This window comes from Typha angustifolia, chromosome 9 (assembly GCF_048772165.1).
Source record: "Typha angustifolia cultivar Huaian chromosome 9, ASM4877216v1, whole genome shotgun sequence".
Taxonomy (NCBI): Eukaryota; Viridiplantae; Streptophyta; class Magnoliopsida; order Poales; family Typhaceae; genus Typha; species Typha angustifolia.
Window position 1 is genome coordinate 183,635 of NC_133247.1, and position 13,071 is coordinate 196,705.

Genomic DNA, 13,071 nt, shown 5'->3' on the forward strand with positions numbered 1-13,071 from the left:
TACAAATGAAATGTATCGTTCAGATGCATCTGATCAATCTATTACGACTATGGCGACGAAAAACAAGACTTGCAATTTGCGCAGCTGCCAAACTTAAGAAATTTTAGGAAACGATAGTGAAGATATATAAGGCATGATTCCACGAATAAATTTCAGGTAATCAACGTCTATCAACGATCATTTTCTTCTTTCGGTTAGAATATACCGACTAATATGGGATCGATCTAGGTCTTTATATGGTAAAAACACGAAGATTCTAACACCCAACATCAAATCTAACAAGCACAAATCTCGCTATACAAAACGGAAAAAAGATTCAATCTTGATGTAATACTTGGGACAACCCACGGATTTCATCAAGTGGGTCATTAAGATTCTTTGTTAAAACGGGATGTAAGTAAGAATCAGAGGCGGCGATGGAATTGGAGGATACCTTGCATATGGGGCAGCTGGTTTTGAGGCCGACGGCCCTGGCCTCAAGCTGTGAACCCTTGGCCTTCTGGTTCTTCTCCGCATTCCTCCTCTGCGCATCAATCTTTTGCTTTCCCCTCGTCATCTCCGCTCTCGGATTCCCTTCCTCTCTCTCTCTCTCTCTCTCTCTCTCTCTCTCTCTCTCTCTCTCTAGTCTCTATATACCGGTTCCCCTTTCCAATTCTCCTTATTGTAATTACTCCTAAGTAAAGCTGAAAAGATAAAGAAGAACGCTTATGTATTACTTATCAGGAGGAACCCGAATCAAAGAACCACCCTGGCCGCCCAGCACACAGTTTTTCCGAGTTTTTTTCCTTCTCTTTTTTTGAAAGAAGGTCCGTAGACCAGTTTTCCCGAGTCACCAATGGACACAATATGGTTGTCCCTTGGGCCGCCCTCATAAACCTCCCGTACATATGCATAGGGGGTGATGGCCAAAGGCCCAATGCCCTGCCCAGCCCACCCCTCTACTCTCTAATTATGGGTGAAATCACTGTAATTTTTTTTTGTACCAATAAAATTTATGGATAAATTGAGCCTTTCTTTTATTTTATTTTTTTGTCGACGTGTGATGATCCTCTTGTTTTGGCATGCATATTGTGTAATCTTGGATAACCCCAGAATCTCGATTGATTACTAACAATCTTGTGTGTATTGGACAGCTTTTATAGAGCTCCATAAAAGATAGATTAGGTAAGAAACAACATTCTAAAGCAATGGAATAAAGGCTTCTAAGATGTTGGTCACTGTGAATCATGATTTAATTGCTTACTTTTGAACTCCTGCACTTTTACTTCTTCTTCTTTTTTAAAAAAAATTATGGAAAATATCTTAATTTAGCGATGGACTATAATAATAATACCTTTCATTTGCGCAGAGTAATGCATTGTTTTAACGAAATTACAACTGTACGGCTATTTATCTTGAGTCCTACATACAGTTGATATCCCCAGAGGAAAGGAGAGTACTTTCTCAAAAGGTCGAATGAAGCTTAACATGGGAAATACATATACAGGATCTGCAGAGAAAGAATAAATGAATGAAAACATAAGTGCATTCAACTGCATGTCTCCCAAGGATACCAGATATGAGGCCCTCCACTTCCAAATCATCCCACAGGAATCTGCAGCTAGGTTTAGGCACAGGAAATCTGACAGTTCATTCTGAATCATAAAAATCGCTTGGGCATGGTGTCATAACATCGGACTCCAACATTTGCACCACCCTGTGCATTGTGGGACGGTCTTCTGGAGCGGAGGATACACATTGAATGGCTACAGAGAGCAGAGCATCCAGGCTCTCAATCTGCACTCCATCGCAGTTGGGGTCAATTATTTCCCTTTGACGGTTTTCAGCAACTAAGAAATTCAACTGCCAAACAAGCAGTAAATGTTCAGAAAATGTTTCAGCAAATAAAATGGTAAGAATGCTAATGCCTTCGTGTACAAATGCTAATGAAAGTACGTTACATTAGTTCAAAGATTAGAAATTTCAAACAGTTCACCCTTCAATAGTTATAAGTGCTATAATGCACTTAAGAAGTTAAAGCCTTACCCATCCCACAATGTTTAAACCTTTCTCAATAAATGATGAATCAGTGGGTCGTTTCCCACTCAATACTTCAAGCACCAGAACTCCAAAACTGTACACATCAGTTTTTTCAGTTGCCCTTCCACTTTGCATGTACTCTGCAAAGTATATCATTGTTAAACAAAAGTAGAAATATTACCAGTAGGACATATCGTACTCTTATTTTGCAGAACAGAAGCAAAACAGTTTTTTAGACCACATCTTCCAATGTCATGTAGCAAAAAATCAATTGACTATTCATCCTCCCATGACATCATGAAGAGATGCATTCAGCATATTGAGTCAAAACCAAGAAAAGGCCTTGGTAAAATTTCCAGAGTTTATGTTAGCAACTTGGTGATGAAATTCATCGATTTCTATTAAATATATCCACAACAAACTAAAAGAATTCAGAAGTCATAACAATGCTTACATGAAGGCACAAGGAAAGGATGAAATAAAAACATACTGATGGATAGATAAGACTATTTCACAGTTTGTACGATCTCCAATATGCAAATAGAAACCGCATGGTTAGAGATACACATTTAAAAACCAAAATCCAGTCATTCTGGACATCTACCAAATATGCATTAAAATGAGCCTGCATTCACTAATAGTATGATTACACTACTCTCTGCAATATAAAGACAAATCCATTGCATTCTGGCTTATACTTATAATAAGATGCACAGATCAGTATCATGCATGCAGATTCCTAATGTGCTATTTTTCAACATATATCTTCAAGGCTGTTACAATAAAATTTGAGTAACCATTTCAGTAGCTTTACTAATAATGGTCATAGGGGCTGCAATTAGCTTAGCGCCACTGATTCCAAAGAAGAATTAGAGGAAGATATGTACATCCACATGCATACCCAGTAACAGTGTGCTATAGATGCATATAAAAAGAGTCACTATTATCTTGACATTAATAATTCCAGTAGAACAATGAGCATACTATGTAAATAATACTATAATACAATGTAGAAACGAAAGACATGCCCTGATGCCTACAATTTTTTATATTAATCATCAACCGAAAAATCAATTTTGCAACTTTGCCAAACCTGGAGCAAGATAGCCAAATGTTCCAGCAACAATTGTAGTAATATGAGATTCTTCATCCTCCAGCAGTTTTGCCAGTCCAAAATCAGATACACGGGCCTCAAAATTTCCATCAAGCAATATGTTACTTGATTTAATGTCACGATGGATTATTCGAGGTGAACAATCATGATGCAAGTAAGCAAGGCCTTTTGCAGCTCCCAGGATTATATTAAGGCGTGCATCCCAATCCAGCTGTTCAGACCTTTCTGCTCAAGATGCAAGATGACATATTATCACCAAATAGAGTCAATCCTGAATGGCATCCGCTAGAATGAAATAGAACTTGAGCCTAAGCTTGTAACATGTGCTCACGATGAAAAAAGGTTAATCAACCACGCAAAAAATAATTGTGTCTCTAAGCCAAAACAGCATTACAATACAAAAGCATGTATATAATGAGATATGAAATGCCGGCATAACAATTCAAGCTAATATTTAAAAAACAAGTCACCGAAATGGAAGTGCAAAAAGTAGTTCGTAGACTAAAAGTTATTAGACTTGAACACGGCAGATAAAGCCAATTTAGAGGAGGGTCTACAGATGTGTGATGGACAAGGCTATAGCTATGAGGAGAGGAACAACTTATTATTCAACACATGATACATTCTTATTTCCAATTGATTCCTTTAGTCCAGCAAATGACATAATAGACATGATATTGGTGGAGAAAGCAATTAGCAATTCCCAACCCAATATTTTTTTCCCATTTTAATTCTCTATATTGTATTAAAGATTTAGCTTCCCTATGTGATTCACTACAATTACGAAGAGCCGGCACCTTCCCAGTTCCCGCAATTCCTATATAACTGTACCTGACCTGAATAACTTGAGATAAGTGTACACAACCATATTTTTCAATCATTAGGCATAAGGCAAGTTATATTCTCACAAGAATGACTGTTTTATTATTTTAAGAGGAAAAAGGGGTATTTTCAATTTTAGAACAGATGCATATCTATTAACTACACTAGTCTATTTGAAAGCAGTAAGATTTTGATTAATTACAAATAAAAGCAGAACATCAAGAAAGCAACAATTTGTATGTAAAGAGAAATTACAACTCTCACCATGTAATACTTCATCCAAGCTTCCACCAGGTAAAAAGTCATAGATCAACAACTTAGATGAAGGTGAGTTGCAGTATCCTCGAAGATTTACCAAATACCGATGTTTAATGCTCCCCAAAATTTCAAGCTCCCTGTCAAAGAACCGATCGAGACCTTCATTTTTCTTCATAATTCTTTTCAATGCAAAAATGTTACCATCATCCATCGCAAGCTTGTAAACGGTTGCGAAGCCCCCAGAACCAATAACGTTTTCATCATTTAAAGTCTCTAATTTCTTGAGAATGTCTTTCGATGAGTAGGGCAAGTCACCATGAAACATTACTATGGAGGCACCTGAGATAGTACAGTCTGTTACAAATTCTGTAAAGTCAAGGAAAAGATGGCACAAGCCTCACAAGGTACTTTCAGAATATAGCTACCTCCACTAACATCCACTCCAAGACCATGAACATCATTTTTACCGAACTTTTTGTAGAGAAAGCAGCCCCAGAAGCACATCAGTGCGACTAACAACAAAGCTCCTACCGTTGCTACTGCACTTATAACAAGCCTCGTGGAATTCTTTCCTGGCATCTTAGCCATTAGATTTCCTGCAGTAATATCATTTAGTTACATCTAGAATCCCAGAAATTCAGCACTCGTAACTCACAAAAGTACTTAATGAAAGTAATGGTAGTAGTATGTGCGAAAATATATGAGCAGGAATTCAGCCACAGAAAATGATCCACAAAATATCTGACATCAACTGTAATTGGTAATTCTGCTCCAAGTAGAGTGAAGATAAGGATGAAGTAAGACCATGCCAACAGCACTATAATATTATCAAAGAGATGGTCTTTAAGGCTAGTCTAGCAGGCGGGACTCAACTCTAATGCTATAAAGCAAGGATATCACTAGAATTATGTGGCTAGTAATTAAAATAGTACGGAAAAAATAATGCAAATGGATATGGACTTACATTCAACATAAATGTGAAGTCGAGGAAAAAATAAGACAAGTGAGGCACAAAAGTAATGCATTATATATATCTTCCAAGAATAAATTAAGGAGAAGAAGCTCGTAGTAAAAGACTAGTCAGTCAACTAACAATATTGGCATACAGTGTACAGACAACTATCTGTAGAATATATAGGCAACACGTACCACAATTTTCATCAAGTGTTCCAGAGTAATGGATAATAACAGCTAAAGATAATCTAACTCTACTGGCATCTCACCAAGATGTTTACATATTTCTACAAAAAATTGAACTAAAAAAAGCAACAAAGTCCTCTCTATGGAACAGAGGGGTGGTGAAGGAGCATATGAGACAGGTATGTGAATTTCAGTGTCAGAAACCTGAGGAAGGTGACTGAGGGTCTCTTGAAGGTGACTGAAGCTCATCCTTGCACTCAACTTCAACCTGACTTCCACATAAGCCACGATTTCCAATGAAGCTGCAGGTATATTCATTGGCATTTCACAATTCAAACACATCAGATTATTATTTCATAGTGTATTTCCATACTTTAATTTCAGGCATTTTACTAAGACCAAAGAAGCATTATCCGATTGCTAAATAAAGTACATTATGGAGTTGATAAAAAAAAATACAAATATTATGTGAAGAAGAAAGGTCCTTGCTGAAAGAAAGTCTATAAGCATACATGACTAAAGGCAAGAAGAGCCACACATAAAAGATTAATAGATAGAAATGAAAATCCAACCGGATGATAAAGAAAGAACTGTTATGCTATTAAGTATGTTGTTGCCTGAAGAAATTTGATTACAAAAGGTAGAGCCAGATATATATGTCATGAATACAGGCAAAAAATAGTCATTATACCTTGGAGTTGATTGTTATCATATAATCTAGTTTATCATGCAGATCAATTATGCTTTGAAAAATTGGCCGAAACGATTGGTTTCGGTCCGATCTGCAAAGATAGGTGAAATTAATAAATGAATTACTTATTCCTTTCCACAGTATGTTTCAATCGAAACCATGCAGTTTCAGCCAAAACATTGCTAGTATGGTCTGAAACAGGTATCTTATACTCACCTTTAATATTTGCAAAATAAAAAAATCTAATCATAGCCATAAATTCAATATTAGTATACGGTTGAGAACTTGAGATGATAGATTGGGTGAGGTTTGAAATTAGACCCATGCTTTCCATTCTTGGTATTATAAGTATGATTGCTTACCTTTAATTTCTTTTCATTACTAATCAGCATTTATTCCTCCTAATTCCTATACGGCTTCCATATATTAAGTCACAGAAATTTTAATTATCCCATAAATGGCCATCAAGTATGGTAAGCTTGATATCTAGGATGATAGGATGGTCAGAGGTCTCTTGGATTTGGAGCTAAGGTAATCCGTGGTGGCATGTGCAAGGCCATTGGCCAGAGTTCACAAATTATGCTTGCGCTGGACCCATGGCTCTTTGAATCACCTCTCTCTTACACCCTCCCATTTACCTAGTGATGTCTTGATGCAGATATGGAAGGTGGAGAACCTTGTTGCGAATGGAGCTTAAGTGGATTCTATGATCTGGTTATACTTTGGGGATCAACTAGCTAGGTCAACTTATTCTTGTTATTCAGTTGGTTGTTCCTGGGGCTTCAGATGAATGGTTAAGCCTCTGAATATAAGGGACAGCCCAAAACAGGGGATATCTATAACTGGTTGCATAGGGAACTGGCTATGAGGCTTCATGGCTTGGGTGGAGATCGCTTTGGTAACTCTACCAGTCCCAGAGTGAAAACTTCTCTGGAAGATTTTTTAGGAATTTGTTGCCCAATGGGGCTCAGTTACATAGGCTTGGAATTCAGCCTGAATCAAAGTAAGCTGTTTAGGGATGAGTCTAGTCAGTAGTCACATCCTTTACACTTGCAGATATGCTTTGTAGCTTTGGGTGTTGGAATCACAGCAGACTGATTGGCCTATTACAAATATTATATATACATTTGGTGTTAACTGGATTCTCTGGTTTAGTGGTAATAACATGCTTTTCTGTGCAAAGACAGGCTGTGATTGACACTGGATTGTGGGGAATTTGGAAGGAAAGTAACAACAAAAACTTTGGTGGTCAAAGGGTTTGTACTAGGGTCCTCACGCAGCACATCCTCCCCATATGGCTTTTTAATACATAAAATGTGACCCTGCTCCAGTTAATGAGTATGAGCTGACAACTCTTGGACAGGAGGCCCACCCGGCAGGATGGATAAAGATAAACACTGATGGATCATATGATGCAGATGAAGGTAAAGCTGGGATTGGTTTTGTTGTTAGGGATTCTAAAGGTCGCCTCTTGCTTGCAGGTTAGGTAAAGCTGGGATTGGTTTTGTTGTTAGGGATTCTAATGGTCGCCTCTTGCTTGCAGGTTCTGATGTGCCCCAACCCATTTTAGCTTTTGTATGTAGAAGCAGCTGCAATGCTGGCAGCTTTGCAAGCTGTCTCTAACTTTCGGACCCAAAAAATTGTTATAGAAAGTGACTTCCATCCTGACCAATCTATTACTTGCGATCAACCAGCCTCCTTGTCAAATCCGGAATATGTGGATAGGTGTAAAACATTGTTGTGCAATACACTGATTGGAGATTCATTATATCTATAGAAAAAAGAATGCTGCAGCAGAATGGGTTTTGCCAGATGCAAATCACAATGGTTTTTGGTGTTTTCAGGTTCCAATTGTACTCCAATTGTACTCCATTGAACTCATAGATTTCACTTTTTTACACTTCTAGTAGATTATCCTACCGCATGCTGTAAATAGTTGGATTTCCAGCTCTTTTATTAATTAGAAAAGCATAATTTATAACAATGAGATGTAATTATAGTTGTAACTACTTATTAATGGAAATATCTACCTTTTAATCATTGATTTTGTTTCCTATTAATGATAATATGTAAATATTTTTTTGTAGCATATCATAAATAAATTACTCCTTATAACATTTAATATAGATTTGGTAACATGAATAACAAGACCTCAATTTATTTAAAAATATGGTAGTGGCAATAAATTTGGAAATATCAACATTACTTTCTCCTAATTATTTATCAATGGCAGTAACTTATTAAATCTGATATTTCTCTTTTTAAAATTTTGTGCTGTTTTTTAGAAATTTTTCGTATCTTTTTTTTAATTTTATTTTTAAATGACCGATACCAAAAAAAAATTGAAACTCTAAAACTGACTGAAACTCCAAAATGTGTAGTTTCTTCTGTGTTTGTAAGACCATAAATATGACATCAAAAGTATTGAGATGGGCAAATATCACTTACGAGGTTCCATTAAAATTAAGAAGTGCACCATCAGATGGTATTGCTCCCGTCAAAAAGTTCATTGAGACATTGCTGCAAAGAATGTTGCATGAGTAAACCAACTGTCAGTAGTAGATGACAAAATGCTACCTTATGATAAAGTGTATAATGAAACAACATAAGGCTACTCACAAGGATGTAAGTTTTGCCAGCTTATCAAGAGAATGGGGAATGGATCCACTGAGGGTATTGCTAGATGTGTCCCTAACATTACAAACAAATATCATTCATGAGAATTTCGGTAAAAGAAAGGATTGTAGAAAAGCATCAAAAAGCTAGTGTTCATGAGATATATAGCATTTAAAAAGATCATCAAATGCAAAGACAAGCTAGAAAAGTGTTAGGAAGAGAATATTGAACTGTGAACTTTGGCATGTCCATATCATCATGGAAATATCAAATTTTAAGTTCGAAGTAATACATGAAGAAATAATTAATGGTTGTTATCTAGACCCTCATATTGTTAATTTGCTTCTTAGTTGCATAATACAGCTGAAATGGCTCTTGTTTCCTGTAATAGAATATAGAGATGAAATTTAGTTTTGCACTATTGAGATAAGCTCATATTCAACTTACTGAAAAATAATAAATAACTCATAATTTTCGAAAATCTAATTTGCACAATGCTCATATGGCTCATTCATCTGATAAAACATCAATGCATGAGAGTGAATGACAGAATTTTTTTCAAGAAAAGAAAAACTCACAGTGTCTCCAGTCCCAAAAGGTTGCCGATCTCCAAGGGAATAATTCCACTCAGGTAATTTCCCTGCAAGTATCTACAAGCAATATCATTGTATGAGCTAATTTTGAAAGTTAAATTAGTTAACTAAAGCAGATATGTAAAGTGTTAAGGAGAAATGCTGCGAAAAGAAATAAAAGCAGCAGCAGGGACTAACAACAGAGCCTTATTGTTCCCTTCTTTTGGCAAGAGAACTACAAGAAGCATCACATGCCAATTATGTTACAAGTATAGGTGAAGTTTTATCTTTTGATATTTCCATTAAAAACTTATACAAAAAACAGTTTATGCTCTAAGAAATCTAGTAGTCATCAAAGCACCTCATACCATGGCATAAAGTTGGGTGAGAACAATATATAGCAATGTAATCAATACCAAATATCCCTAAGGTTTCTTGAAGGTAGTAATACTTTCCTCCTGTTAATCATGTTATTATAGGGGCAGGATCTGCATTGCTTTTTCTGTCACACTATAATAATATACTCATGCATACTACTTATGATGCCATAACAGGTGCAAGTTTTTATACTTCCAGCAGTAGTTTCAAAGTTCTGCAGCATAACAAAGTTCCTATACTTGTACCATAACAGGTGCAATAGTTTTTATTTTACTAGTATGCTGATAGCTCTTTTTAGTCTAAGCCACATAGGCATATTTACTGGGCATCCCATACTAATTTAATCACTTGACTGTGACATAGGAATATGACAAATTCTGGCAGATAAAAAACTGTGTTATTAGCAACTTCAGGTTTGTTAAGCGAAGAAGGCACCAAGAATTTGTACTATCACATATTTTGAAGCATTGCTAGAGAACTTACAGATGTTGCAACTCAGTGCATTTTCCCAGTTCCGGAGGGATGGTACCATATAAGCTGTTCCCCTGTAGTGCTCTAGACACACCACAACACATGTATACATCAAATGAAAACTGAAAATATTTGAGGAGAAGAAATTGTGTGTTAACAACATATAGTTCTATCCAAATACTTACAACAACTGTAACTGATTTAGCTTTCCAATTTCTGGTGATATTGATCCAACCAACTTATGATAGGCAAGACTCCTGAAGTATTCAATATTTGTAGTATATTTGTAAGGTATGTAAGGGAACATTCTATGGAATCATGAACAATAAGAATCAAGCAAGAAGAATACCAAACAAAGAAACCACTTATTTGTTCACCGAGAAGGAAAGTGAACTCAGGGATATCATCAAGAAATTTTTCAGCAACTGAATTTCTTACAAGCATGTTTTTTATTAGCTTCCAATTAACGCGAGAAAAAGAATGCACAGAAAAAAATCCTAGTAAAATAAAACAGAAAAAAAATGCATTGCTGATAATTTCATGCATAAGTAGAGAAAAATATGATTTATTGAGGTCAAGAATTGGATAACTTTACTCTAAAGGATGTGAATAAACCAAAACATAAAGATGAAATAAAAAAATAAATAAAGGGAAACCAACAGCAAGCAAAATTGAGGATCAATATAACAAAGTTTCAAAAGAGGAAAAATTACAAAAGGTACTCTGCATCTCGAAGAAACAAATATCATTCAAGCAACGACTTCCAAAATTACTTTTCTTCCCAACATTTAGAGAATACAGACTATCAATTCCTATATCTGGTCAAGATGCAACTTTCTTTGCAGAAAAAAAAATAAGCAACAAATCTTGTAGAAAGAATCAGCTAATCAGAAGGATAATGACTCCACTAAAGGAGCACATACGTGAGCAAAGCATTAATGCACCACATAATAAGATCATGGTAACTTCTGAAGTAAGTTCGTTGCATTTTGTCTAATGCTTATCTCTTCTAGTTTTACTTACAGATGAATTACTCTCTTTTGGCTATCACATTTGACACCTTTCCAGTTACAAGGATCAGAATCTTCTTCTCGCCAGTTAAAAAGGACACCATCAGAACCAACAATGGCTGTCTTAAAACTAAGAAGTGCATTACCTGAATAAGAATGATCTAGGAATCAGAACACAGAACTACAAATAAGAAGATCCCAAAATATTGAAGCTAAACTACCAGTACATACCATCTGAATTCAGAGCACTTGAGCCAAGAATTAACATTATCAGCAGAAAAAGAAACCTCCAACATTTCCTCAAAAGTGAGGCCATCGATTAGATATCCAAATGCAGAAAAACTATGCCAACTTATCACATAGGTTCTTGCTGCGGTGCATGACACGCAATTTCTGCAAAAGATGCACTCTCCACTCAAATGATGGAGAAGATCAATATTGATACCTGGAAACAACAAAAAGGAGAAATAAATCAGTTTCTTCTATAAGAAGAGTCAAGAAAAGTAGTTTCAGCCCACAAAAAACCCTGGGTTCAGCAAAGTTGGGAAGCTTAAATTTATCAATAATCACTGTAGTAAGTATTGCATTGCCAAGTTGACAATAAGCCCTGGGTTCAGCAGATGGTAGGAAAGTGTTTTAACTTTGACCCAAAAAAATTAAGGATCCTACATATAACATAGGAAGCATAGGACTGAACAAATAGGAGAATCATGAGACCTCGAACAACTTGTAAAATGTACAGATAATTAGCACGAATTTTATTCACAATAAGGTTAAAAGATTTCGCACTCAAAGTCTCATCTTGATGTTTCAACTATATAAATTCCAGGGTGATTTCTCGTTGTAGATGTGAACTATGATCATAACTTAAACAATTCGTAAAATTGAAAGCAAGGATTAGGAAGGCACGCAAAACAACCAAGAGGGAAAGTGAAATATCATGCATAGCTGAGAAGCACCGTTCTTGATAATAAATCTAGCTTGTTACTTCCATACAACGAACCTTTAGCTGAGAAGCATCGCAGACACATTCTACAGCATGTGTGCTTTTCCCCCAGTCTCCATCCAAATAATTTTCCATGTCAAGTTTCCAACTCACAGTTCGATCACAAAACTTTCGATCTTCCTCAAGCTTCGTAAGGCTTCGCCCTACTTCAATAAGGGCTTCTGCCTGAGAAACATAAGATCGACCTACGAGTTACGACTACAATTCCCACCTTGTTCCAAATAATTCCAAGAGAAGCGAACGATCACTACAGTCAAAAAAAAAAAAAAGAATCAACGACGTGGCAGAAGGAAACCGACCAAATATACAACTAAAATGCAGCAAAAGAGAGCAATGCAAAGCACAGATCAAGATTACGGACATCAGGCAGACGACTACCAACCGAAAGAACCTCAAGATTCTGGACCCCGGCGCTGATCTATCAGTGGATCGCAGAAAAGAAGAAACAACCGATAGAAGAGAGGAAGCAGCCGTACCTTGAATAGATCTCCGGTGCAATTCGAGAGCAATGCGGAGTTAAAAAAGACCGTAATAATCGGAGGAAGAGATCAAGACATAGAGGCGGAACCCTAGAAATCGGGGATTCCGGATTGCTCAGTGAGGAGAGAGAGTGTGGAGGAGCACAGTGGTGGAGATGCGCTGGAATTTAACGGGTGGGTCGTCGTCTGGACCAATGAGACGAGTGACGAGGAGTGACGTCTTCTCGAGGGCCCACGTGTGGATGGTCGGCGAAAGCAGCAACGTGTCTCCGGTAAAATCTTCTTTTCTTTTTTATTTTCGAAGAAAGTCATCCGGTAAAATCTTATTTGAGGACCGACTAAATCAAAAGCGACGGCGGCCCCGAGCCGGACGGCCCAGACCTAAGATAACAACTATACTATTCATCTATTTTTGGGATTGTGGCGTTCTTATTGAATTCCTTCCCGGATGATATTTATTTAGATAACCCCCCCCCCCCCCCCCCCCCCCCTTTT

The 13,071-nt window shown here is 36.8% G+C and overlaps 1 protein-coding gene across 3 annotated transcripts; it reads right to left on the reverse strand.

The window, feature by feature from the left end:
• Positions 1-1,319: 1,319 nt before the first annotated feature.
• LOC140767017 (LRR receptor-like serine/threonine-protein kinase FEI 1) lies at positions 1,320-12,732 on the reverse strand. Of its 3 annotated transcripts, none has more exons than XM_073106757.1 (15): positions 12,574-12,732; positions 12,095-12,344; positions 11,323-11,536; positions 11,105-11,237; positions 10,267-10,338; positions 10,094-10,165; positions 9,239-9,310; positions 8,664-8,735; positions 8,493-8,564; positions 5,558-5,655; positions 4,639-4,809; positions 4,220-4,552; positions 3,113-3,358; positions 2,026-2,159; positions 1,320-1,842 (listed from the first exon to the last, which is right to left on the reverse strand). In XM_073106757.1, exons 3-15 carry the CDS (start codon positions 11,405-11,407, stop codon positions 1,630-1,632), a joined length of 1,773 nt encoding a protein of 590 aa, XP_072962858.1. In that variant the 5' UTR covers positions 11,408-11,536; positions 12,095-12,344; positions 12,574-12,732; the 3' UTR covers positions 1,320-1,629. The 3 variants fall into 3 exon arrangements, with proteins under 3 accessions (XP_072962858.1, XP_072962860.1, XP_072962859.1); XM_073106759.1 differs by having other exon boundaries at positions 12,095-12,262; positions 12,574-12,730; XM_073106758.1 differs by lacking the exon at positions 12,574-12,732 and adding an exon at positions 12,459-12,562.
• Between the last annotated feature and the right edge of the window lie 339 nt (positions 12,733-13,071).